The sequence below is a fragment of the Prinia subflava genome, chromosome 9 (genome assembly GCF_021018805.1).
Source record: "Prinia subflava isolate CZ2003 ecotype Zambia chromosome 9, Cam_Psub_1.2, whole genome shotgun sequence".
NCBI classification, from domain to species: domain Eukaryota; kingdom Metazoa; phylum Chordata; class Aves; order Passeriformes; family Cisticolidae; genus Prinia; species Prinia subflava.
In genome coordinates, this window is record NC_086255.1 from 32,664,820 (window position 1) to 32,691,273 (window position 26,454).

The following is a 26,454-nucleotide window of genomic DNA, read 5'->3' on the forward strand; positions in this document are numbered from 1 at the left end:
TTCCCCTGCAATATTCATGGAAGAAAAGTGAGAAATAGAGGGAGAAAGTCATTCCAAGCCTGGGGTCCGTGGTTAATACACATTTTGCTGCAATGAAAAAAAAGCCAAGCCTGATTCTTTGCATGATGTCTGTAGGTTTTGGAACTTTGGAAAAACCTCCCCTTGCTGCCATCCTCTACACAGGTTAGCATTTCCATTGCTCTTCTGGGTTTAGCCAAAAATCCCACTTCATTGCCTCATCCCCTTTCAGCCCATGATTTATTCCTGCCTGTGCTCCCCAAAACAACAGGGAGCTTGGGAGGGTGAAAACGAGGGGAAAAGGGGAGTTTCTGGAGCTTGGAGGTCTGGTATTGTGCCTATATGGCTTTTATTTTTACTTTTTCAAGCCCTGGCTCTGCAAAAGCATCTTAATTACTATTCTTCAGCTGTAAAATGAAACCCAGATGTGCTCCCTTTGCAGAGGTTTCATCGGGGGGTTCTGCCGGAGGGGGACATCCCAGCAAGGAAAACATGGAAATTATTATTATTATTAATATTATTTTAAGAGCTCTCGTGTCCAGAGCTATTTGTGGTGGCCCCAAGCCAGCACATGCCTCTCCTCTGCTGCTGTAAATAGAAATTATATCACCCCCAGCCCCAAACACCCTTAATTTTCACCAAAATTAAAGGGAAACACTCCTGAGCTGGGCCTTGAAAAGCTGATGGCTGTGGGACTTGGGTACAGTTGGCAGAGTTGCCAAAGCTGGGCAGGAAAATAGGGGGAAAGGGGATTTTTGGGGAAAAACACAGCCATGAAGCCTCTGATAGCTGCGGTGATTTGGCTGGGGCTGTGGCAGGTTCCCCCTTGCAGCCCCATGTGCCAGTGGAATATTGGCTTCTCGGCACATTTTCCCTTTTGGATGGATAAAAAACATAAAGACACGTGAAGTTCAGCTTCCAAGGATTTCTGCTGGCCCGTAAGGGGAGGAGGAATAAAATCCCTGGCTGAGGTCAGAGCAGCCCTGTTCCTTTTACCTCTATGAAGCCCAAAGAGGGGTCCCTTTGCCAGGGCCCCTGCGTGATGCAAGGATGCAGGAAGGAGAATCTGGCCAAGACCAGCTGTATTTTCACACTTTTTGGAATTTTAAATAAATAAAGAAATAAAGAATAACCTTGAAAGAAAGGGGATCTCCCAGGCCAATCTATTCAGGGAGAGTTTCACAGGGAGGTGCTGGGGTTGGGATAAAATTTCTTGCCACATTGTCAGCACCCATGCAGAGGATTTCTATGTTTGTTTCTTATCTATGTTATTGTCCTCTCAGAAAAAAAAAAAAAAAAAAAATAATAAAATAAAATAAAAATAAAAAACCAAAAAGGTTTCTGGCAGAAAGCTTTGCTTTCTCTGGAAGGAGGCAGCCAGTCCAAGGGTACACGTGGTGCAAAGCTCCCCTGAAACGCTCCTCCCACCAAACAAGCTCCATCCCAAGGCAAAGGCTGAGCAGTGAGAAAGCACCTCTGTACCCACGTCCTCATAGGGAGAAGAAATATGGGGATACCTCCACTTCCAAGACAGATTTTGACCTTGAACTCCCCCTGGACTGAGCCACGGGGGTTTTTATTCTGTTCCAAAAAGCTTCTCTTTTCCTTTTTTAGGAAGTGTTTTATATTAAAAGACGTTTTGACAGGGATTTAAAAGACAGGTTTTGTCTCTGTATGAATAGCAAATACCATGCAGTCAGTGGCTGTAGGTTAATCATGCCTCAATTTATAAAATGTTTTAATTACAGCCTTAAACATGACCTTTGCTATGAGACAAGAACACGAGTGCAGCACATCTGCTGCAGAGAAAAACCTGGAAAGGACATATCAGCATAGCCCAAACCCTCAGGGACGGGGAAGGCAAGTAAAAGCATTAATAATCCATTAATTAATTACCCATGTCAAATATAATCTCGTTAGGCAGCAGCACAGCTACGAACAGCCCCATTGCCACGTTACCTCCACACTGCAGCCAGAATAAAAGGGAGAAAAAAAGTCATTAAACCACTCACTGCTTTCATGACAACGGGGCCAGGCTCCCAAACTGGCCAAAAAAAATCCTCTCTGATGATGCTCCAGGGTATTTTGGTGTGGAGGAAGGAGCATCCCTCCTTTGCTCCATGTTCAAGGCTCCCTGAGCAGCGAGGACAGAAATTCAAGTGGAAACTGAGGGGAGGGTACAGGTGCCCCTGGTTTGGGTTTGAGCTCCCAGGGAGGGGCTTGGGGCTGGTCCCCCCTGGGATGATTTGTCCTCACTCCCCTTAAGGCTGAAGGGAGAAGCCAGTTGGATGCAGCATTTTTTTCTGGGAAAACTGTGTGGTGCAGCCTGGAACACGTGGGCGAGACAATACAAACATTTAAATAAAACCTCTGTGCTTTTCTCAAGCACAGGTGAAAGAGCCACTTACACCATTTATGAAGGCCGCTGTGGGCCCCCTTTCACCTCTTCAAAGCTCCAGCAGCACCAATGCCACGAATAACTTTTTCCATAGGTGGATTGGGTTTTTTTTTTTAAGGGATATTAAGAGTTTCCATCACCCACCCCAGCCTATGTGTATAACCAAAGGTGCAGTGGGGAGTGTTGGGGCTTCCCCTCGGCTGCAACACAGAGCCTGGCTCTTTCCCATTTTCCTGTGAGCCTGCAGGTTTGGGAAAAAGGGTTTGTAGACAAAACAAAGTCCTGAAAATGGGTGATAGCACCCAGAGCTCTAGGGATGCCCTGTGTCCCCATGGAAATGAGCTGCAGATCTGGGATCAACACCAACAGAGCAGACAACCAGACACAGATCCAGGTTTCCTGCCCTGAAATCAATCCCTCAGGACTGCTGGCTGGGATTTAAATATTTAGTTCCCTACCCCAAAATAACCTCAGATCCCCTCGGCTGTATTCCCACACTCCAAGCCCTGAACAAGGTGAGGAACGTGGAGAATTAGGACGGTCAGAAACCTGCAGAAAACTACGTTTCATGAACATCAATAAAACTGATCAACGAGCTCTTGGGTTTTTAGTGTAAAAACACACTTCAAGTTGTTTGGGTTTTTTTGTAGATATTTTAGTCCACACACCCTCTTGCTGGTGCTTCCCTGGGAGGAGCTGCTGCTCCTCCAGGGAATATACCCCAGTGAGGCTGGAGGTCAGCTCATTAACCCCATCCAATTAATAGCTGCTTTTTACCCTCCTGCCATGGGACACCTTACACTAGCCCAGGTTGCTCCTGGTTGTTATTATATAGAATTTACAATATTTAATGTGTTTAATATTTCTAGAATTTACATCGTGTAGAGTAATCCTAGAATGTGTATTTTCTACCATTATATATATAAAACCTATGTATAATGTATACACAGTATAAATGATAAAAGGTATGCTATAGACATAATATATAGCATTTAAAATATATAATATATACTCAATGATGATTGTACATTTTGGATATCTAATATATGAACCCCTTGTTTGCTTTGTCTCTGGCTGAACCCTTTCAGAATTGCCAATCCTTTTCCCTCTGAGCAGAAAATCCAGGCCATTCAAAGCCAGGTTTTAACTTCTCATCTAAGAGAGGGATCTGGGTTTCTGCCTCCCCAGCCTGGGGACAAGAAGGAATAAACACAGCACGGTTGATTTTTCACATTCAAACACATTCCCATCTCCCCAGATATTTTTCCCAGGCAATTTCTGTAGCCCCACTTTGGAAATCGTTTGTTAGGATGGTGGGAAAGCAGAAAGGAGCCTTTGAGCCTCTCAGACCAGGTGATGCAAAGCTCCAGCCTTCATTACCAAGATTAAAAGAGGCTAGGATTTCCTAAGCAATTACAAACTCTGCCTAATTAAGACAGGGCTAATAGGCAGGGCTTCCAAGGGTTGCTGCTGGGGCAGGAGAAGGGGATGGATTTGCAGCAAAAAAGCCTACAGGTAATTGCTTTAGTAAGGCAGAATAAATGGGGATGTGAGAATAGAGAGGATGTGCTCCTTTAAAAACTAAAATAAGAGGGGGAAAAAGAGGAAAAATAGCCTCTTGAAATTGCTCAATCAACTGACTGCACCAGCAGCAAGTTATCCAAACACTGCTACACTCAGTGAGGGGTAAAACATTCAGGCAGGTATTTCTGCCTGAAGAAAGAAAAAAAAATCAAAAAAGCACACCCTAAATGTGTGGCTAAGCCAAAAAAAAAAAAAGAAAAAAAGAGGGACCCCTTGGGACCTGGGTCTGTCACAGCCAAGGCTGCAGAAAAAGCAGCGCTTTGCTATTTCAAAACGTTTTTCTTTCCAGCCTCCACCTTTGAATTTCTGCCACCTCCTGCCACTGGCAGCGGATGAAAGCGGCTGCTGGGACTGCTGTGTGTGCTCCTGCTTTTGTGCTTCCCATCCTATCCTCTCCTTCTTCCCTGAGACTTCCCCTGCCTCCTTCCCCCAAGCTCCTCTAGCCCCACTGTGAGGCCAGGGGGGCACTGGGACCCCTCATTTATAGAATCTCCTTTGGATTAACTTCATCTTTCACTCTTTCCTTAAAAACAAAAAACCAAAAAAAATCCCCTTGGCATTGATTTTGCTTTTATGCCTTTGCTGAGAGCAGCTCAGCCCCCTCAGCAGCACCTTGGCACTCAACTTGGTCTGGAAGTGGGACTGCAAAACTGGGTACCACAGCTGCCATTCCCCCAGCTGCACCCACAGCTAAAAAGAGTTGGGAAGAACCAACAAATATGCCCAAGCCTTAAAAATACCCAGGTTTGAAGTGACTGGGAATTCTGCGAGTCCTTAGTCTGGCTGCAAGTGTTTATGGCTCCATATATACATGGAGCCATAAAAATATAACCATATAGATATATATATATGTGTGTATATAGACATGCACATTTGTGTGTTTATACACATAAATGCATCACTGTTGTATAAATATATAAATTCGTGTAAATGCTGCAATGCCTCAGGGACAAAGTGAGGAAGGGCTCCATTTTTAATTTACAGTATTTTTATTGCGTCCAAAAGAACCCCAGAAATCCTCCCATCCTAAGGCAGCTTTCAGGTTCTCCCCTCCCTCCCCACACCCTCGGATTTGGGGAAAACAGTCTTTTTTTTCGTTTCTTTCTGCTCCTCCCCACCCCGGAGAAGGCAGCCGGGCCCTACACGAAGTCCCCGCGGAAGGGCCGGGCCGCGGCCGCCTGCGCCCGCCAGCGGCCCCGCAGCGTGCCCAGCCCGCTGCCCTCGGAGCCCTCCAGCTCCGGGAAGCCCAGCTGGTTCAGCACCTCGTACACCCCAGCCACGGCCGCCACCTGCAAACAGAGGGACAAGGGAGAGATTGAATTCCCCTCCCGCCCCGGGGATGCTTTTGCCACCTCCTCCGGGGTGAAGATCCCCGGCATCCCCACCCTCCCGCTACCACCCCCTTCTGCTCCCCCAGCCTCTTTCCAGCCCCGGTTTATCCAATTTTTTTTAAGCCTCTTCCTTGCTGCTGGGGTCAGCCATCACAGGGTTTGTTGGCTTTGGCGCCCTCCTGCCAAAAAGCTACAATGGCGCCTTGTTTTTGCTGAAAACGCGGGGATTATGCAGCGGGAAGGGCGCCCCGGGGGTCAAAGGCTCCTTGTATCCGCAGGTCGGGAGGTTTTCCCTCCCCTCCAGCGGGCGGGGGAGTGGGGAGGGGGGGATGTAAACCCCACCTGCGGGAGATGGGGCAGTAAAAGGGGCAGCACCTTTCGGGGCTGCGCTCAGAAGATGCAGCCCCAAAAGAAAGATGCTGCATTAAAAGATGCTCCAGTAAACGGAGGTGGGGGAACAGGGGGCAAATGTAAATCCACACGCTGGAAATGCAGCCCCAAAAGGCACTGCTTTAAAAGGTGCAGCCCTAAAAGGTGCAGCATTAAAGGTACAGCACCAAAAGATGCAGCACTAAAGGATGCAGCCCCCAAAAGGTGCAGCATTAAAGGTACAGCACCAAAAGATGCAGCAAAAAAGGGTGCAGCCCCCAAAAAGGTGCAGCATTAAAGGATGCAGCCCCCAAAAGGTGCAGCACTAAAGGGTGCAGCTCCCAAAGGCACAGCATTAAGGGGGGCAGCCCCCAAAAGGTGCAGCACTAAAGGATGCAGCCTCAAAAAGAGCAGCCCCCAAATGTGCAGTCCCCAAATGTGCAGCCCCCAAAAGGTACAGCACTAAAGGATGCAGCCCCCAAAAGATGCAGCCCCCAAAAGGGGCAGCCCCCAAAAGGTGCAGCACAAAAGGATGCAGCGTCAAAAAGAGCAGCACTAAAGGTGCAGGCAGAATTAGAAGCGCCAGCAGAGGCAAGGGAAGGGATGAAGGATTTTCCCCACAGCAGCAAACCCGGGGGTGGTGGGGGAAGCAAAACCCTCTGCACCATAACGGAAGTAAAAGATGGGAATGACAAAATCAATAAAGCCCAAGTGAAAATGGAGAGCGCGTCAGTAGAAGTGACACAACAAAATAACAAAAATTAGGATTGAAAATAATAAAATGCTGTCATGCAATAATAAAGGTTGAATAAATACAACTACAAGTAATTAAAATACAAATACAAGTAATTAAAATGCAATAAGAAGAGTAATAGTAGCATTATTAAAATTGCCATGTCCTCAGCTTCCCCTTCTCCCCCTTGACTCTCCTTTCATGCAGAAGAACCCCCCCAGGCAGCAGCACACACACCCCTATGCCCCCCACACCACTTGTACCAGCTCCAAAGTCCCTCTTCTCTTCCGGGGAAATGTACAGCCCCCAACATTCCAATTCAAATGAAAGTATCCCAAATAAATCCAGCGCCTACAACCCCCTGAGCAGGAAATATGGGTCATTTAGGGTCTCTTACCCAGCCTTCCCCCACTCCATAAGGATCATTTAGGGTCTCTCACTCACCCCCACTCCATTTTTCCAGCTGGTTCCCAATTCCCTTGGATATCCAATGCCAACATCCCATCCTCCACCTCGCCTGTGCCACCTGTCCTGGCCAGGCAGCTTTGCCTGGCGACCCCCCAGCCCCAGATGCTGCAAAAGCAACAAAACCCCTGGGAAATTCAAACCAGGGGAAGAGAGCAGGTCTGGGATTGGGAGAGCTCCCCATCCATGTGGTGGGACACCATCCATCTCCAGTGGCTTTCCATGAGAGCCACCACCCCAGGGAGCCAAGGTGGCACAGCCGACACCCCAACAAGCCCAAGAACCACGCACAGGTCAAGGATGGGCGCCTGATTCCCAGTAAATTCCTGTATTCCCACGGAAGCACGAGGCTGAGCGAGGCAGCAGCCAAGGGAAAGCCTCACCTCACGCATCCAGAGGCTGAAGGGCCTCTGCCAGGAGTCCTTCTTCTCCAGGTGCAGGTAGGCGTTGAAGAGGATGAGGAAGATGTAGCGCTCCAGGTACTGCAGGCTCCTCAGCCGCAGCGTCCGCGTCTCCCTCTCATCCTTGCCCGACCTTCCCTGCAAGGAAAAGCGGCCTGGCTGAGGCACCCGTGGCACCCAGTGCTGGGAGAGCACCCCCGGGGAGATCCTGCATCCCAGCCCCACCCACAGCTCGGGGAGAAGCCGTGGGAAGGGTATGGGAAGAGGGAGGAACATTCTGGGGACAAAAATAAGCGCGTCCTTCCAGCCCACTCTGGCCAGGGCTTGGCACTCCAGGCTCTCATTTCCTTGTGGTTTCCAGAGGGTAACAACATTCCCAGAGCTCAAAAATAGGTGAGAGATGGCTAAATGTGGGGGCCAGGAGCAGGAATAGACAGCCAGGTGCAAACTGTACCCCAAACCATGAGTTCCTGGACTGTAAAGCACTTCCCCAGGGACAAATATCTCCCTTGAAGGCATTCCCACCTGGATTCAGCCTCTGTTTCCAGAGGAAGAGAAGCTCTGAGGTTGGTGGCCATTACATCTCCCAGTACTGTTTTATATATATAAATCATAAATATCTATGTTTTATACATACTATAATGTTCATGCATTATTTACATTTATTGTTTTATTATTGTATGTAATTATGCAGTGATTTTTGATTCATTTTATTATTGCCATTATTTTAAGCCCTGCATGCTGCCCTTTCTAGGAATTCATAAATACTTAAATAAATCAGAGCCCTGATCCCACAGGCCATCCCAAAAGGCAGCAATTCCTCACTCCAGCCCTGCCCTTAGGAAAGGTGTCTCCTCCACATGTGTGTGCCAGTATTTGCAGAGAGAAATCCTATTATCCTGTTGTTTATCTTGGTACTGTATTACCCTATTTATTTTTCATTCTGTTATCCTATTATTTACCATGTTGTTATATTATCCTATTTATTTTTTATCCTATTATCCTATTTTTTTTTATTCTATGTTATTTTTCTTCTGTTACTTATCATTTTATTCTGTCATCCTATTTAGTTTTCTTCTATTATCCAGTTTTCTTCCATTACACTATTACTTCTCATTTTGTTCTATTATCCTATTTATTTTTCTTCTATTATCTTATTATTTACCATCTTACTATCTTATCATTTATCTTGTATCCCATTGTTTATATTTCCCTACGTTTTCCTGGGTTTTTCCTCCCAGTTAGGGGTGGAAAGAAGTCAGAACAAACCAAACCAAGTCCCCAAAACACCTTTTCCTTCCCTTCTGTTTGCCCTAACGCTGAAGAGCATCTCCCAGCAGGCTCCCAAACCTCCAATAATTCACATCATTCTCTTCTCCAAGCTGCCCATCACTGAGGAAACAACAAAAAATAAATTAAAATTAAAGCATTTTGCTCAGGGCCAAATCAAATGGGATGGATGGAGCAGCCAAGAGGGAAGTACAAGCTCCAGTGACAAGAGGCTCTTCCTTGAGCAGAGTGAGTGGATGAAACCTTCCTTATCTCGCCTTCCCAGCAGGCTGGAAATGGGATACAGCCCAGGATCACCCCTGTGCTGGTCCTGACAGCTGAGCAGGTGAAACTCCCCACGTGGCCACACCCCCATAGTAAAGGAGGGAAAGCCAAAATTAAATTAAAGTACTTATCCTGAACAAAATAAATTAATAAAACTAAATGTGGCCATAATTAATAATTGCTACATCTGCAAATGGTTAGGTCTCCAGAGGTTTTCTCTCCCAGCTCCCCCAGAAACAGCAGAGGATCTCAGGAAGCAGGAGGCAAACCCCCAGGGAGCTGCAGATGTCCCTGGGTGAGGGAACATTCTGGTTATGCTTGCCTCCATCAATCGTTGGCAGCATTAACTGCAAACACAGATCGATGGCAGCTGGAGCAGGAGCTGAAGGGATGTGGCACAAACCATCCCAGGAACAACACCAGGCCCTGGTGTTGGCGTCCCTCCCAAGGCCCTGGGATATAGTTGTTTAAAATACCCCAAATCTGACCAAAATAATCCCTTTTGCTTCTCCATCAGCTCCACTGAGGCTCCCAAGTGGTGAGTGGTCCCTCCCTCCCAAGCAGGGCTGTGGACCACAGGCTCAGCTGCCCATGGACGAGCCCGTTCCTGGGGATGGCTCACGTTCCCAAAGCCCGATCTCCTTCCCAAACTCGGAGGAGCCAGAGGAGGTTTGGGGCTGGAGGCGGAGCGGGACAGGCCGGTCCTGCCCTCTGCCGGGCATGGAAGGGATGCCGGGGAGAGGAGGCTGCATCGGCTGCGGGATGCAGGAGCTCCCCGGGGATGCTCTCCCAGCATGGGAGCCACAGAGGGGCAGGACTCTGGGACAGCACAGGATGTGGGGCAGCCACCGTGACCACGAGAGCCCCGGCACCGCTCTGGTGACACGGCAGAGAGCTCCAGAGCCCGGCTGCAGCCCCTGGAATCGCCGGTGCCAGTGGGAAGGGCGGGGCTCACCTGGCGGTAGGTGCAGATGATGATTTCCCGCAGGTGGTAATGCATGGGGGTCATGGTCTCGCTGACCGTGTCCAGGGCCATGTCCACCTCCTTCTTCATGCGGTGACCATCAGGCAGGAGCTGCACCACCTTCATCACCACCTGGAGCACGGGCAGCAGCAGCAGGGCTTCACCAGGAGCCTCCCTGCCCTGCCCCACCACCCAGGAGAGGATCCAGCCCCTCCAAACAAGCAGCTGTGGCTGAAGGTAGCAGGGGGAGAGCCCTAAAACAGAGCCAGCCCCAGGACTCACCTCGAACTCCCCCTTGGTGTACTTGGCATCGGGCACACTGACGATTTCCTCCTCACTCATCTCAGGGATGCCCTGGGGTGGCCAGAAGGGACCAGGTCATTACAGGCTGCACAAAAATGCAGAGCCTGTGCCCAGCCCACCAGGACCCCCAGCATCCCCCTCTTGCCACTGCCAGGCACGGAACATGAGAATTTTACCCTGCCCATGGAGGGAGCCACATGTCTGGACAGACAGAGGGCTGTTCCAGGCCCTGGCACAGGGTGCCCAGAGCAGCTGTGGCTGCCCCTGGATCCCTGGAAGTGCCCAAGGCCAGGTTGGAGGGGGCTTGGAGCAGCCTGAGACAGTGGAAGGTGTCCCTGCCCACAGCAAAGGGGTGGAACGAGATGAGCCTTGAGGTTCCTTCTGACCCAAAATATTTTGTGATTCCACGATCTCCCCTGCCCTTAACCCTTCATCTTGGGGTGGGAGCTCTCAGAAAGAGGGTAAAGGCTCACCAGGAACTCACCTGGACTTGTGGAGCTCACTGGGAGTCAGGCACAGCTAGTGACAACAGATGCCCACCCCACATCCACCCTGGCCCTGCCCACACTCCTTTCACCCCTCTGGCTGTGACACAGCTGCCATGGGCTCTCCAGAGCTTCCCTAGGAACCCCTCCAGGGCTTGTTGCAGCCCCCTGTTCTCACATTAAAGTGCCAGAGGGTGAGGACAGCGATGACCATGGCCGTGGTGGTCCTGCCCCGGCCACTGGAGCAGTTGAACACGAAGGCTGCTCGCGAGTCCTTGGCCAGGGCGCTCTTCATGGCCTCCAGCAGCCGGTCAAAGTCCTGCCGGGATGAAGCCAGTGGGTTTTTAGGGATGTCACACTTCCTCACCTCAGGGTCCCCTCTGTCCTACAGCTTCCAGGCTGAAATCCCACCTTCCTTGCTGCCTGATCCACCCATGCCCACCTGAAAACACACGGCCTCTGCATGCAGCACCTCCTGGGGATCCCCCCCTGCCCTGGCCAGCACTGAGCAGCCAAGTGACATTCCTGCACAGCATCAGGGCTGGCTTGGGACGGAGGCAGCAGCACCATCCCCTCCCTGGGGTACCTGCTCCTTGGGAGCACAGAAGTCAGGGATGGGGATGCGGCAGTAGGTGAGTCCCTGGCAGGAATTCTTCTGCTGGCTGAATATCTCCTGCGTGGTCAGGCAGCTCTTGAACATCTTCATCTGCTTCTCTGCCTCCAGGTACACCTCCAGCCACTTCTGGCACTTCAGCAGGTCCCCCTTCAGGGTAGCCTCCAGTTTCTGCAGAGGATGGAGAAACCCCACTGTAACACCTGCCCCTCCTAATTTTTGCAGGATTTTAATCAATGTTATTGGGTGCAGGCGAAAACCCCAAACCCCACACCAGGTCCTGGCCACCAGTTCTGCCCAGGTCCCTCTGTGCTTGATGGGAGCCCCAGGAGCATCATTTCCCACCATAGAGGGCAGTTCCTCCATGCAGCCACACTGCTGCTGGCAGCCAAGCTCCTCCACTGCCTGTCTCCCCTGGAAATCCAGCTGGGAACATCCGCTCCCCTTTCCCCAGATGCCTTTTACCCTTGCTCTCAAGGCATGCTAGAAATTCTTCCAGGGCAGATCTCTGATTTGCTCCCTTGTTCCCAAAGGAAAACAAAACCAGCAGCTCCAGAGGGTGAGGAACTATCAAAGCCTGTGGAAATCACCCCTGAGAGTTCCTGGGAACCTCCACAGCCTCCAGCATCTCCCTGAGCTCACCTCCAGCTGCTGGGGCGAGGCAGCAGGCACAGGGATCAGCTCCTCCAGGAGCCCAGGCTCCCGCAGCGTGTAGATCTGCTCATTCCCTTCCAGGACCGCTTCCTCCCGGAGGCTGATCCACACAATGTGGGAGTGCTTCCTCTTGGCATCCGTCAGGTACTGCAGGACGCTCCCCAGGGCCTGAGGGCAGGGTGGGCAAGGGTGATTGGGGGGCTGGGAGCCCGGCGTGGGCTCCCTGCCCGACGCGGGATCGTGTTCCCCACCTTGGAGCTGGGCTGTGCCGTGCCATAGACGGGCATTTTCGGCACCCTGCGGAAGTTGGCCACACTCATCTCCTTGGCAGTGCTCAGCACATCCGGGCAGAACCGCTCGTCTGCCACCTGGAACAGAGCAAGGGCAAGGAATGCCCCTTCCCACCCTCAGGTTTGCAGCACAGCCATGGGCCCTGCTCAGGACAAGCCCCCAGACCCTTCCAACAGCAGCACCCAGGGTTCACAGCCCCACATGGAGGGGACAAGCTTTTCTTGCAGCACAAGGCACCAACAGCCCCAGCTCCTTCATCCCACCCAGAAACCATGGAGCTGCAGCCCAGGTTCACATCATGGGATGCTCCAGACACATCCACATACTCAGGGATCTCTGGCCACATTTGTACTCACATAGGTTGGGCTGGAAGGGACTTTAAAACCATCTAGTTCCACCCTTGCTGAGGGTGCCCATGGGAGATACCCTTTAAGATTAGGGTGAGAAGAACTTTCCTCCCATGGGCCTCTGCAGTCACATGTTAATGTTCCTTAGGTTTCATTCTTTCATTGGTTTGTTAAGTTTATGTCACCCTGTTACCATATATGCACACCTGCCAGAATGTTCTCCCTTCCCTTGGACCCCACTGGGTTTTTTTTTTGGTTACTTTTGGTTACTACTGGGTTACTTTTCCCACAGTACCACACCCCTGTGACCCCATCAGTCCCCCCGGTTCCTGGCCACCCCTCTGCACCACGTTTCCCTATCCCTATTGGACCTTGACCCTCAGAAACACCCCTTCCATCAGGTAAATAACCCTGGATCCTTGAGCCCCCTCCTGGCTGCTGTCCCTGGAACACATCCGAGGCTGTATCCATGATGCAGACAACAAACAGCGCTCGTGTTTCCACAGGGGACCCCATCCCCTCGCCTTTATCCCCGGCTCTCAGGGACACGCAGCAGCACCGTGCTGCAGGTGCCAGCAGCACCTGGACCCAAACCAGGGCTCGCCCACCCCTCCAGGCCTCTGTGAGGGCAGGAAGGCGCCGTGCCCACCCCTGCTGCTCACTCACCAGCACGCGCGCGCCCTTGGTGACGAGCTCGGCGCTGACGGTGAGCTCCGAGCAGTCCATGCCCGCCTGCAGCCGGTACAGCTCCGGGTGCCGGCACATCCACCTGCTGAAGCTGAGGGCAAAGCCCAGGGGGAACTGCCAGGGGAGGGATGCACCATCAGCCTGGGCTCTGCTCCCCCTCTGCCCACCGCCCCCTGAGAAAACCTGCTTGGAAATCTCCTGCCCTTCCAGGCAAAACAGAAGAGGGCAAGGAAGGTGGGTTCGGGGCTGTTCTGGCGGGTTTTACCTGCTCGTGAAGGTAGTAGTTGAAAGCAATCAGGTAGAAATAGCGTTCAAGGCTCTGCAGAGTCCTCTGGAGGAAATACTCTTTGGTGCTGCTCCCCTGGAAGAGAAGGACAGAGAATCTGTGATGTTCAGTGCTGACCAGTCCTGCAGCCCCCAGCAGACCAGGAGGCTGGGAAAAAGCCCTACAGACATTTTGTATGAGCTGTTTTGATTTTTTTAATGAAAACATTTCCAGTTTCCCATATTGAATGATGCTGAAAGGCACAAATTCACATTTCAGCTCAAAACAAAAGTTTCTCCTTAGCACAAGGACACACTGGGAACAGTTCCAACCAGTCCATGCTGTCACATGGACTCACTGTCCAGTTGGGAGATTCAAACACAAGGGGATGGGGATGGAAAATGCAAGGTCCTGCCCCAATTCCAGCCATCTCCATGGCCTTTGGATGAAATGCTCAGGCAGTGGCATCCCTGGGAAGAGAGGACCCCATCCCAGTCACACACCCTGCAATATCCTTAATTTCCAAGGGTCTGCCCTTTCCATGTCCAGGAGCATCCTGATGCCTATGTTTCCTGCAAGCTCTCATCCTCTTTATCATCACACCCACAAGACAGGCATATTCTCTACCACAGCTATCCCCTCCCAGGGAGGAAACTCAAACCCTCGGGATTTTCCGTAATTCAGAAACCTCGGGGCAGGAGGGTTGTACCTCTGAGCATCCCATCCCACAAATCAACCTGGCACCAGGTAAGGAACACCCAGCATGGCATCCACAAACATCCCAGAGGGCCTGTTGGAACCCATTTCCCAGGCTAGGATGGAAATCCCTGCAAGATGGGGCTGTGTCCGGGTCAGCTCGCCCGCAGGGTTTGCTCATCCCTGCTATTTCATGAATATTTACTTGTTCTCCACAAGAGAAATGTGGCCTGCAGTCATTTATCAAGAGGAAAGGCGGTGGGATTTGCTCTGGAAACTCAAAACAGAGCCTGTGGGGATGGAGCCAGGCCAGGTTTGCCGGCAGCACCGACAGCAGAGCGGTGCTGCTTCCCAAGCACTCAGATTCCTGCAGTAAAATCCATCCCTATGCTCTCACCCAAGGCAAACCTCCCAAGATTCCCCTTCAACAGGCTATGGGTGGAAAGGGGAATGATCCACTCATGTTTCAGCCAGGTATTGTGGGAGTCTGGCTGCTCAGCATCCCGCACCAGGATTCGCCGGCACCTCCATCACTTGAGGGCCTAAAACTCCATTTCTGCTCCCTAAACCCAGGCAGAAACCCACAGACATCATTTCTAAGTGACCAGAACGGCCTCTCCTCCTTCCCCCAAAACCAACCAGCTCACCCAGTACCCATCCAACACAAAAACAGTCCAGGGTGGTTTTCCGATGACTGAACATTATCCCCTCTCCCCTCCTCACTCTCCATGTGCCCCCAGCACATTTTCCTGGCCCCTGGCCACTGTTTAAACCTGCTCTTGCTCCACAAAGACTTCAAATAAACACTCCTTGAGGCTTATTTACAGCAGTCCCCCAGCCGTTTGTTTTCCAGAAGTCCAGGATGACACGGAGCAGCTTTCCCCAGCGGGGAAAAGCCAGGGAAAGGTTTCAAGGCAATGGGAAAATCCCCTGTCCCATGCCCAACCTTCCCCTGCTATACAAGAGAACCTGCCAGCACATGAGCAGCACTAAATCCATCTTAAAAGGGAACAGCGGAGTGTAAAATTTGGGATTTGCCACTAAACACCAAAAAAGTGACAGTAAATGCCTTCTTTTCCCATTGCCTAATCATTTTCATGGGATTTTTTGCCACAGGGCACCTGGTTGGAGGTTGGCCTTTTCAACCAGCTCTGGCACTTCCACTCCACATTCAATATTTAAATGGGAAAACTAATCTCCAAAGAAACTGGGATCAGGGCAGCACTTCCACCTGAGCATCCAATCTCCTTCCATCATCTGGTGAGGAGCCCCATGGTTGGGCAGGGAAGACCACAGCTTTCCAGCATGGAAAGCCACCCTGACGGCTCTTCAAAACAACAGGAAAAAACATAAATCTGTCACTACAAAAGCCTGACCTTGGGTGACTGTATTTGCAATGATCCCTCCCAGCTCCCAAGGACTTTTACCATCCAGGCTGATATCAATTTTCCAATTTTAGAGCTGATGAAATCAGGGCACAGGATATTATTTGCCCCCGAGGTCATCTATCAGAAGCAGTAGCAAAGCCCAAACCAGCTTGTTTTCCCCCAGTCCCAGCCTGCTCCATTTTACGGCTTTTAAAACAACTGAGGGGGGAGAAAAAAAAGAGAGAGACACTCCACAACCTTCCAGCTTTCGTATTGCTGGGAAATCTCCAGCTCACAGGAAGCTTGGGATTTCCAGAATTTACATACTTCTCATCCCGGCACAAAAACAGCTCAGTAAGTTTCCCGGTGCCGATGGCTCGCATCCGAGCAATCCTCTGATTACCTGGATCTGATAGTCCTCCCCGATTCCTTCCAGCTTCTTCTTGTACTCGTAGATGGCTTCCTTCATGTCGTGCATCTCCGAGCAGGAGGCGATGGCCCCATCCACCTCGGGAGGAGCAAGCGGGAAATTGCTCCATGAGCCTTGGATCTGGGGGGAAACCCCATCCCTTCCTCCCAGACACCCCCCCAGAGGGTTCCCCAGCACCCCCTTACCTCCTCCACTATCTGCTGGCCTTTGGGGACCATCTCCACGAAGGTCTGGATGACCCTGAGCCTGTCCCTGGGAGATGTCTTAGGCAAGTGGGGGAAGCTGCGGTGGGAGGAGGAGGAAGTCAAACCTGGGGGGGAACGGGCATCCCCCCAATCCCACCCTGGGGCCTGCTGCACTTACTCAGGCTTCTGGGCAGCTCCTCGGTGGTGGTGCAGGACCAGGGTGCCCATGGCCATGGCCAGGTTGGTCCTGCCCACGCCAGTCTGGCAGCCAAAGAGCAGCGCGGGCGGGGGTCTGCCGGGGTCCCGCAGCAGCAGGCTGGGGCTCTCCTAGGGGGGACGGACACAGGCATGGATGGATGGATGGATGCATGGATGGATGCATGGATGCATGGATGGATGCATGGATGGATGCATGGATGGATGGATGGATGGATGCATGCATGCATGGATGGATGGATGCATGGATGGATGCATGGATGGATGCATGCATGGATGCATGCATGGATGCATGGATGGATGGAGGGATGGATGGACGGACAGAGACTCCAGCAGCTTCCAGGAGAGCCAGGTCTGCCCCATCAGTGGCTGGCATGGAGGGGTGGGTGGCATCTCCCTTTTGCTCAGGGGATGGGGTGGATGGAGCAGGACAGGACAATGGGTGGCCCACCCACTGCATTATCCTGCCCAGTGCCCTCTCCATCCACCAGCCTGTCCACCCCACTGGAGATGTTCCCACCACTCATCCCCAACCCACTGAGATTTCATCTTCCAGAATGTAAAAGAAAAAAAAAAAAAAACAAACCAGCTCTGACATGGAAAAACTTTGCACTAAAGGCAGATCATTCCTGCCAAAGGCACTTAGGGAAGAGCTGCCAGGAGGTGGCCAGGGATTGTCATTAGCCCAGGGCTAGGGATGAAGTGCTGGACAACATGGACTCCTCCAGCAGGATCCTACAGCAAGGGAAGTGGAATCTGCAGGCACAGACCTCCTCTAACAGGCAGAGTTAAGGAAAACCAGAAGATGCTCTCAGGCAGTCGCAGTCTCTGACACAGCACAGGAGCAAATCCCACCCCAAGGAGGCCCCACAGACCAGGTGCTTTCCCTTGCTCACCCTGAGGAAGCAGATGAAAGCATCAAACTGCTCCTCCAAAGGCGCTCCCTCGGTGGGCAGGGGCAGTCGGTGGTACCTGCCGGGATGGGGACAGCCCTCATTAGGACAGCACCACAGAGGGGCTCATCCCCACCACCACGTAGGACACGCGGCTTAGGGGGTGCCAAGAGCCCCGACCACGCACGAGGAGGAGGAGGAGGAGGAGAGGACCTGTAGGAGGGCTGGAGAAAGACAGGTCTGCGATAGACCTCGTCGGTGACCTGGATGTCCTCGTCCCCCTGCACCCGCACGGTGTGGGGCTCGTCCCGCAGCCGCTCCAGGTTGTTGTACACGTAGTAGACGCCCTCGCTCAGCTGTGCGAAGTCGCGGATCTGCGGGGGACACGTCCGTCAGCCCCTCTGTGATGGCGGGACAAGCAGGGCCCTTTCCCTCCCCGCTCACCTCCTTGCGGATGGCCAGCTCCAGGCTCTCCGCGCGCGCGCCCCGCTGCAGGCGCTGCAGGTTCTCGTGGAGGTTCTCCTTGCCCCGTGGGGTGTAGGACACAAAGTCCCCCTCCAGCCGCAGGAACACCACAGGCTCCTCACGGACACAGAAGAAGACACATTCCTGCAAACAGCATGGGAGACGCTGTTTCAAAGCTCTCCTGGGTTTTTTCCACCCCGCTTCCTATTCTCCCACCAACCTTGTGGCCTTCTCTCTGCAGCTTCTGCAGCACGAGCTTGAAGCCGTTGAGGCTGGGCTGCCCCATCCCGAACACGGCGTATCCTCCTTTGGCCTGTCGGAAGTTGGGAGCGCCGCAGCTGCCAGTAGTGTTCAAAACATCTAATTTTCCATATACATCCCTGACCATGAAGTATTTCCCCTGCAAAATATCAGAAGGTGGGACTTCATATCAGTGGACTTGAGCAAGGTGAGACTTCAGCTGAGTGTAAAAGTGCCTTTTTCTACATGATCTTCAAAATGAGCCGCCCCAAAAAAATCCTGAAAAAGCCCAGGCTGAAATGAGCTGGGTGATGAATTCAGTGGCAGAGTGTTACATTCCCCTGTGGGAATGGTTTCTCCCCCCTCAGGGACCCCTAGAGCTCGTGTCATGTAGTTTGACCCTTCCTTCCCTTTCTGACCCCATTGGCTGTGTGCCAGCTTGCCCCACCCTCAGAAGTCCTGAGAAAAGACCCTGTTCCCCTGTGCACACCCTCTTTCCCCTGGAGACCACCTGGAAATAAACATCTTACTGCAGCTAAGGGTGAGAGCCTCTTTTGAATCCTTTTTCCTGTCTCTTGATATATTCCTCCAAGGCCTGAGAAGGCCTGAGCTAGCTTAGACCCTTAAGGGAATTAAAGGAGGATTTATTTATCAGCAGAGATGCTCACCTGCACCAGGTAGTGCTCCAGCGTGGCCTCAGAAATACGTCCCACGGTGTAGTTGGCCTTCAGCAGGTCATCGTGGATCTGGAACTCCTCCCTGCAGTTGTACCTGCAAGAGCCACACGCAGGTGGGTAAAGGAAAAAAAAAAAACAATGGCACAGGTCAAGACTGAAACAAACCCCAACATTCAGAGAAGAGGGTGGAGAAACCCAGAGCTTTGGAGGCTGCCGAGGACTTACGTGATGACCACGGGTGCCACTTTGTTGGTGATGATGGACTTGGCCTTGCTGTTGTGGAGCCCCAGGGTCTGGAAGGAGTGGATGCTGAGGGAGTGCTGGTCCTCCATGCTGCCGTCTCCTGGCGCCCGACTCTCCAGGGGCGACGCCGAGACCGCCTGCTGTGCCGCGCTGGCCGTCGTACCCATCATCCGTGGGCAGCTGTGCCAGGATGGGGGGAAAAACAACAACAAAAAACAAACCAAAAAAAAAAAATAAACACCGAGAAGGGAGGGGAGGAAAAAGGAAAAAGAGGAATTGATTTTTCAGCCGCTCCCGATTGAGGATGGGAAAAGCCCAGGCAGGCACAGGGCAACCCCCTGCTGACAGCCAGCCAGGGAGGGAGAGCTAAGCCAGCCCTTTCCCTCCCACTCCCACAAAAGGCTTTCTTCCTGCCTGCCATGCAGCTTGCTCCATCAGGGAGGTGAAAGTAGGGCTGAGGAGGGAGGGGGAAGAATAAAGGGTGAAAGGCTGGATCCGGTCCCTAAAATCTGCTGAGTCAGCACACGGCACTGTGCCTGAGCCTTGTCCCCTGCTTTCCCAGCACCCACAGACCACTCCTGAGTCCCTCCCCGCACAGAAAACTCTTGAGCAGAGAGCACATGTTATGGGATATTTGGTAATTCCGGGTGTAGCAGCAGGTCTGTGTGTGCCACTCTGGAAGCTGCCTTTACAGCAGCCACTTATCCCCATCCCGGGGGAGCAGCCAGGGCAGGTGGGGACCCCAAAAGCAGCCCCCGCTTCGTCCCCAGGGAGCTCATCCCTGAACGAGAATGAATCAAAAGGGGCAGGCCTGGAGCATCCCGCCACACTCGAGCGGTCCGGGACAATGAGCCACTGTCTGCGCCAGCCAGCGCCGGATCCCGGCTTCCCAACGGAGCCAGAGATGGCAAAGGGGTAGCCTGGAAAAGACAAAAACTCTGCCCACTCCTAACGAGACGGTCCCCAGTAAAACCTCCTTTGCACTGCGTGGGAATACTCCTGGCAGCAGCCGAAGGGGACGGTACCTGCTCCGAGGCGATGCTCAGCGCTGGGAACACCGGGAGCGGCTTTAAGCCAGCCCTACAAATCCTCTGCAGCTGCTCCTCCTGCCTTGCAGGCAGCACAGGATCAATCCCTTACTGCAATCCCAGCGAATGTGATGCCCCCAGCAGCTGCAAATGCTTCAAGAGGGGGGAAAAGCCCGCGGAAAATGTGCTATTTCTAGACCACTCTGCCCAGGCACACATTTTCCCCTCCTCCCCATCTTCCTTCCCTGCTCTGCAGAAAACTTGTTGCTCTACTGTGAATTTTCTGCACCATTAGGCAGCCTGGTTTCTTTTACACACAAGAGCAGAGGGTGTGGGGGGGGGAACAAAACCAGCTGCTTCAGGCCAGTGCAGTTTCTCCAAGTCCCTTTGAGTGTTTCTTTCATGTAAACACTGTGAGGGCAAAAATGAAGTAAAAAATAATATATATATATAGGGAGGTTTTGAGTGTTTCAGAGCAAGTGCTCATGGCTTTGGAGAGCAGCAAGCAGGAGTGGGGCATTGAGCCAGGATGGTTTTTTTCCCTAATCTTGCTCAGAATGGGGGCATCTTTTCAACAGCGGGCTGGGTTTGCTCCAGCCATCCCCATGCTGGAAAACAGAGATTCCACCCCCCAGTTTCGAGACAGGCAGCTTCAGTATTTCCTTTCTCTTTCTCCCCACTCCACAGACACCCACCTTCACCCTAAAACCCCCAGGGATATTTTCTTTTCTCGACAAACCACACTAAGAAATAACAGGCATAAAAGGCGCCGGGCAGATTTGGAAATTGTCTTTCAAACCACAAAACGAATGGAGAGAGGAAATCCCATCTCAGCTTCTTTCCCTACTCCCTGCTTAGGCTGGGCAGGCACAACCAGGCAAGAAAAGGACCAAAATTACCCAAAGTGGGTGCTCAGGGAATCCATGGGAACTGCTCTAAAAAGCCACAGAAAGAGGGAAGTGCTGGTGTTATCCATACTGGAGCAGCTATTTACTGGGATTGCTGCATCTGATGGGAGCAGGAGGATTTACACCCCACCGAGTGCCCAGTCTGCAAGCTGGGACACAAACTAGGATGGGTAGGGAAGCAAAACCCTACCCCAGGAAAACACATAAAATTATCTTGGCTGAAAATTTTACCAGATATTGCTGGTGGCTGCAATGGGAAGAGATGCAACCAAGCCACCATCACAGGCCAGACAAGGGAAGTAGGAGCTCAGGGTCCAGCCTGGCCAGGACCAGCCCACCATAGGGCTCTGGATTAACCCAAATATCATTCTTTTCCCCATAGCTGGGCACAGTTAGCAAACACTGTGAGAAGTTCCTGCACTGGCCCAGAGAAGTTGTTGATGCCTTAGCCCTTGAAGTGTTCAAGGCTGGATGGAGCTTGGAGCAACCTGGTCTAGTGGAGGGTGTCCCTGCCCACAGCAGGGGGTTGGAACGAGATCATCTCTAAGGTCCTTCCCAGCCCAAACCATTCTGGGATTCTACGATTCCAGGTTAGGAGGCTGGGAAACAAGCCACAGGGATTTTATAACGGCATTAGCCATCAGCTGGGGTGGATTGGTTTTGAGCATCCCTTCCCTTTCACCACACAGTATTTGGGGGTTTCCTTTCTAGGAGAGAGAGGATGCAGAGACAACATCCCCCTGCACAGCATCCTGGCCTCCTGTCTGCACCTTGTCCTTCCTTTTTGGGGACAAACCCCAGAAATATTCCCCCAGCAGGCAGCTCATCTCTCCACAGACCCCAAAGCCAAGCCTGAGATCAAGCGTGGCCAAGGTTCCTGAACAAAGAGCCCATTCTCTCCCCAGCTACCAAAAGGAACCAACACCCTGCACGAGGGCATCCCACCAAACAAACCAGCAGTGTTCCCCTCCAGGTGTTTCACCCAAATTCAAAGCACTGCCAATTAATTATCCTTGCTGCCTAATGAGGAAGCGGAGCCTCCGGGTGGGCAAGGCAGAAGTGCTTCCCCTCCCCACCAGCCCCTGTTTCAAAACACCCAGGTCTGCCAAGCCTGGAATGCCAGAGGAGCCACCACGAGCATCCCAAGAATTCCACTGGAGCATCCCAACAGACCCCGTGTGGATTCCACAGCCTCTCCCACAGAAGTCACGACGCTGGAACAGCGCTCAGCCCTCCACCTTCCCACCTCTCTGAGCTGCTCCTCTCCCCCTCCACCTGGCACAGGGGCTATTCCCACACCCGGGGACTTGGCGAGGACTCAAAGCTGGAGCAAACAATGGACTAAATATAGTGGGAGGCGGCCGGGCTGCAGCTGCAGGATGCATCTGCCCCAGCCACCGCGCCGAGGAGGAAGCGTGCACTTGCCGGGCCGCCTCATTGTCAGCAGGAAATAAATCAAATAAATCTCCTTCCGTGCATCCTTGAGATATTTTATAGCTTTTAAAGCTCTTCTAAATGAAAAGCGAAGCCCTTTGGGAAGAAGCAGCAGCAATGGCGGCATCCTCCTGAAGCATCCTGAGTCCTTCCTCGGTGTGGGGGAGCCCCTGTGGCTTTTCAGCGTGGATGCATCCTCGAGGGACCCAGGGGCAACCCTGGAGCGCTGCTGAGCCAAGCAGAGAGGCAGGAAACACTGCAGGCCAGCAGGAAGCTCCAGTGCAGTCAGAGGGGCATCACCGGAGCCCGGAGGAAGCGCTGGAGCTGAGCCTCCCATCCTATCGTGCTCTTTCACCTTCTTTTTCAAAAAAAAAAGGTGAAAAATTAAACAGCACACTAACAGCTTCTCTGGGACAGCCTGCCTGTCTGTGCAGGGAGATATGCCAGAGCAGAGGCTGCATGGGAAGCAGGCTCCTGTTGTTCTAGGTGATGCCGGAAGGAAGCAGCCCAGCTTCTTAAAAACACATAATAAAACAAAAAAATGAAGGTGAGAAATAACACATGAAGCTGCGGATGATTTGGAACCTGTTGTCTGCCCACCGAGCTGTGATGGTAAAATAAGGCAAAGAACCAAAATGCCTCAAATCAACCTAAAAGTGCTTTGCCACGGCAGAAAAGGGCCCTGGAAAGGCAACTTTGCAGCAGACAGCTCTGCTTTTAGAAGCCTTGACTTGATCTATTAACATCTTTAAAGGAGCAAAAGTGGCCGCCCTCCATCCTCACAAGATGCTCAGAGAGCCGGTGGCGACGGCCAAAAATACAATTAAATGAGCAGCATTTCCTAGAAAGTCCAGAGGTGTTTCCCGACCAGGCCAGGATCGGTGCTGTCGATCCCCCCACCAGCACCTGCCGAGCACCACAGGAAAGTATCAGTGGGATGCCCCCAAATCCAAGCGGGAGCATCCAGAATAACAAGGATCAGGCATTTCATACCCCCTCCCCAGCAAGCTCCTGTCTTTTGGCAGAAAATTGAGAGCCACATCCCCAACCTCCACGTGAGCAGCTTGCCTTTAGTCACTTGATTTAGATCTCCTCACCCTGGAGCCAGGGAAAGCTGTTTGAGACTGGGAATGGAGGGGAAAAAAAGTCACCCCAAAAACAGGGATACCAATCTGCTCCCCACCATGAGGAGGGTGCTGGTATCCATCAGGAACGGTATCCAGGCTGCAGCCCTTCTTCACAAACCTGGTTTGTGTGATTAATAATTAGCATTATTAATCAGCATGATTAACCTGCCTTGCTAAGCACAGCCTGGGAGGAATTCCTGGAAGTGTTGGATGGGGCTTGCAGCAACCTGCTCTGGTGGAAGGTGTCCCTGCCCGTGGCAGGGGTGGAATGAGATGACCTTTAAGGTCCTTTCCAAACCATTCAGCGACTCCAGGGTTTTGCAAAGAGCCCACCTGTAACTGCTGCCTCACACCCCTCAACTTTTAAGGCCTGCTGGCAGGTTCCCTCATGCATCCCACCCGTCCCTGGGGTGCTGCTTTTTGGGCAGGCAGGAGCTGCTTGGGCTGCTTGCTCTTGAGGTGAGGGCTTTTATCAATGAGCAGCAATGGAAAGAGGAACAAAGCCCTGACTCGGAAGCTCCAGTGCTGCCAGTTGTGCCAGTGGTTTCAAGGTCTGTGAGCACACTCGCCTGAAGAGTTTCCTTTCAGTAGCACAAAGCAAAAACACAAAACAAAAAGCCATAAAACATAAGGATAAAGGCTGAGGGGGCATCTCCAAAGAGACCAGCGACCTGTGGGCAAAGCTTTTGTCCAACGCCAAACAGTCCCCAGCCTGCCAGGAAGCAGCAGAGCCCCACACCCAAACCAGAGCTGCCAAGCTTTTCCCTGCTGGTGGTTCTGCAGTGTGACCCCACTTTGGCTGGCAGGGGGGAGCGGGATGTCCCCAAGGCTGGCGAGCTCGGGCTGGCCCTCCCAGCACAAGCCCAGCCAGCGCCACGCAGAGCCGGCCGGGGCGTTTTGGGAAGGCGAGGGCTATGATTTTGTGCTATTCATAGCTAACCACGGCTCCCCTCCCAACTGGGGGAAGGCTGCCGGAGCAGCGGGACGGCTCCTTTTACACGGGGCCACTTTTCCAGACCGCACCTCTCCCAGGACAAGCAGCACCTTATGCACGCCAGCACCGTGGTTTGGGATGCAGCAGGACTCGGGGCTCACAGGTCTCCCCTCCCCTGCCCCCCTCTCTTAATAAATAAAGCAAAAATCAAGCAAATCCCAGGGGAGTTCTGCTCACAACAGAAACCTGCCCGTTATTTTTAGGCTTCGTGCGAAGACATAATCACTTCCTGCCTTCCAGGAAGGAAATGTCCCACCACCGCTGCCTGCCTTCTCCTCAGGCAATGCCTGACTGCTGCCAGCCCAGCCACCCCAAAACCCGCTGTTATATCCCATCCGAGGGGGAAAAACCACCCGAGCACAGCTCGGGATGTCAGCGGTGCCACGGCCGGAGCGCCGCGGGAAGACCAAGGGGTGCTCGGGAGGATGCGCTGGGGAAAGGGCAGGGAAGCAGGTCCGGAAAAGTCCGGCAGCCATCGGAAACGCAGCCTGGATGAGGGTTCTGGAAGTTTTCAGCCCCGAGGAGCTGGGCAGGAGCTCAGCGGGAGCAGGCAGGTTTGCTGCTAGGACAGACATCCTCTCCGGCGGTGGCTCGGTGCCACACGGGGGGTGGGAGCTCACCGGGCTCTGCGCCATCCCCCCCCGTGCCCGCGGGAAACCCATCCCAGGCTAAACGGGACACTGCGGAGCCAAACCCCAGCCCTCGGCTACGTCTGCTCCTCTTCCTCCTCCAGCTTCATCCTGCACCTCCCCGCTTCCAGAGCCTGCTCCTCAGGCAGCTTTGGGGTGCAAGGAGGCACAGCCGAGAGATGCAGATCCCCAAACTCACTCCGCGGGACTCGAGCCGCAGCAGGCACCGGCCGACAGCCGTGCTGGGCTCCCAGCCCGCCGGGGCTGGCTCCCAGGCCAAAAGAGGGAGAGAAAAGCCCCTTTTAAATAGGAAACGCAACTGCAAAGGCAGGAGAGGTGGGAGGATGCCATCCGCGGGGCGCATGCTGGGCCTCAAAACTAGCGATCCATCTGTTTTCCAGAGGTTCGAAGCCCAGCCTTGGCTCCGGATAAACCCTCCTCGCTACGGCTGGGGCACCTCACGGCCACGCTGCGGGGTCTGTGCTCCAGGGGCGAAATAAACCTTCCCCCCATTGTCCCTCTGGCCTTGGCCCAGGAAGCCCCCCGGGTGCCCAACACAAACCCCCCCGGAGGGTGGGGGGGTTGGGAGGGGGGGCACCCTCGAGGGCTGCTCCTGCCCCCTCCATCCCCTTCCCCCCCACGGGGCCGGGCAGCGAACCCCGCCACCTCCGGGAGGGATCAGAGCGGCGGCCGGGCCCGCGCGGGCGGATGCGCGGTCCGGAGCTCGGGTCATGCTCGGCTCGGGGCGGCGGGAGGATGCCCGGGATCCGGGATGGGGCGCGGAGCGGGGCAGGACGCCCGGTCCCGGGGGCTGGAGCGGGGCAGGATGCCCGGTCCCGGGGGCTGGAGCGGGGAGAACGCCCAGCCCCGGGGGTCGGGGTGAGAATGCCCGGCTCGGAGAGGGGGGATGCCCGGTCTCGGCGGGGATACGGTACCTGGGGGGCTCCGGGCTCAGCTCTCGCGCCGGGCCGGCCGCGCCGTCGGGCGCCCCATGGGGGCGGCGGGAGCGGTGGCGGGAGCGCAGCCCCGCGGCCGCGCCGACCGCCGGCGCCTCGGCGGGGGAAGGACCGGGGCGGGCACCGGGACGGGGCCGAGGGGCGTCCGGGACCGCCCCCCGCCCCGGGACACGCCCCCGGCACCGCCCCCGGCACCCCCGGACACCGCGGAGACACCCAGCACGCAGCGTCTCCCACCCGCAGCATCCCCCAAACACAGCCCTTGTCCCCTTAGGGACCCCTGACACGCAGCCCCCATCGTTTCGGGGACCCCCAGCAGGCAGCAACCCCCACCACGCTGATCCTTCCATCATCTCCTGGCGACAAAACAGAGAGGGGTTGGGACAGAGAGAGGACGGCCAGATGCCACCATCCCAGCCAGGTTTGCCGTTTTGAGGGCATCAGGGCACAGCTGGCACGTCTCAAAGTCAAAAAGTGCTTTTCTTTTCCAGAAATGGGAGACAG

At 53.6% G+C, this 26,454-nt stretch overlaps 1 protein-coding gene across 2 annotated transcripts; it reads right to left on the bottom strand.

The window, feature by feature from the left end:
- Window positions 1-5,018: 5,018 nt before the first annotated feature.
- PALD1 (phosphatase domain containing paladin 1) lies at window positions 5,019-26,088 on the bottom strand. 2 transcript variants are annotated; one of them, XM_063406252.1, is made up of 20 exons: window positions 19,900-20,061; window positions 18,857-19,054; window positions 18,623-18,725; window positions 17,935-18,114; window positions 17,694-17,858; window positions 17,463-17,623; window positions 17,253-17,328; window positions 16,319-16,467; window positions 16,141-16,237; window positions 15,929-16,033; window positions 13,463-13,558; window positions 13,177-13,311; window positions 12,124-12,240; window positions 11,861-12,040; window positions 11,192-11,389; window positions 10,784-10,924; window positions 10,100-10,171; window positions 9,809-9,949; window positions 7,282-7,437; window positions 5,019-5,289 (listed from the first exon to the last, which is right to left on the bottom strand). In XM_063406252.1, exons 2-20 carry the CDS (start codon window positions 19,042-19,044, stop codon window positions 5,140-5,142), a joined length of 2,610 nt encoding a protein of 869 aa, XP_063262322.1. In that variant the 5' UTR covers window positions 19,045-19,054; window positions 19,900-20,061; the 3' UTR covers window positions 5,019-5,139. The 2 variants fall into 2 exon arrangements, with proteins under 2 accessions (XP_063262322.1, XP_063262321.1); XM_063406251.1 differs by lacking the exon at window positions 19,900-20,061 and adding an exon at window positions 25,930-26,088 and having other exon boundaries at window positions 5,020-5,289.
- Window positions 26,089-26,454: the final 366 nt, after the last annotated feature.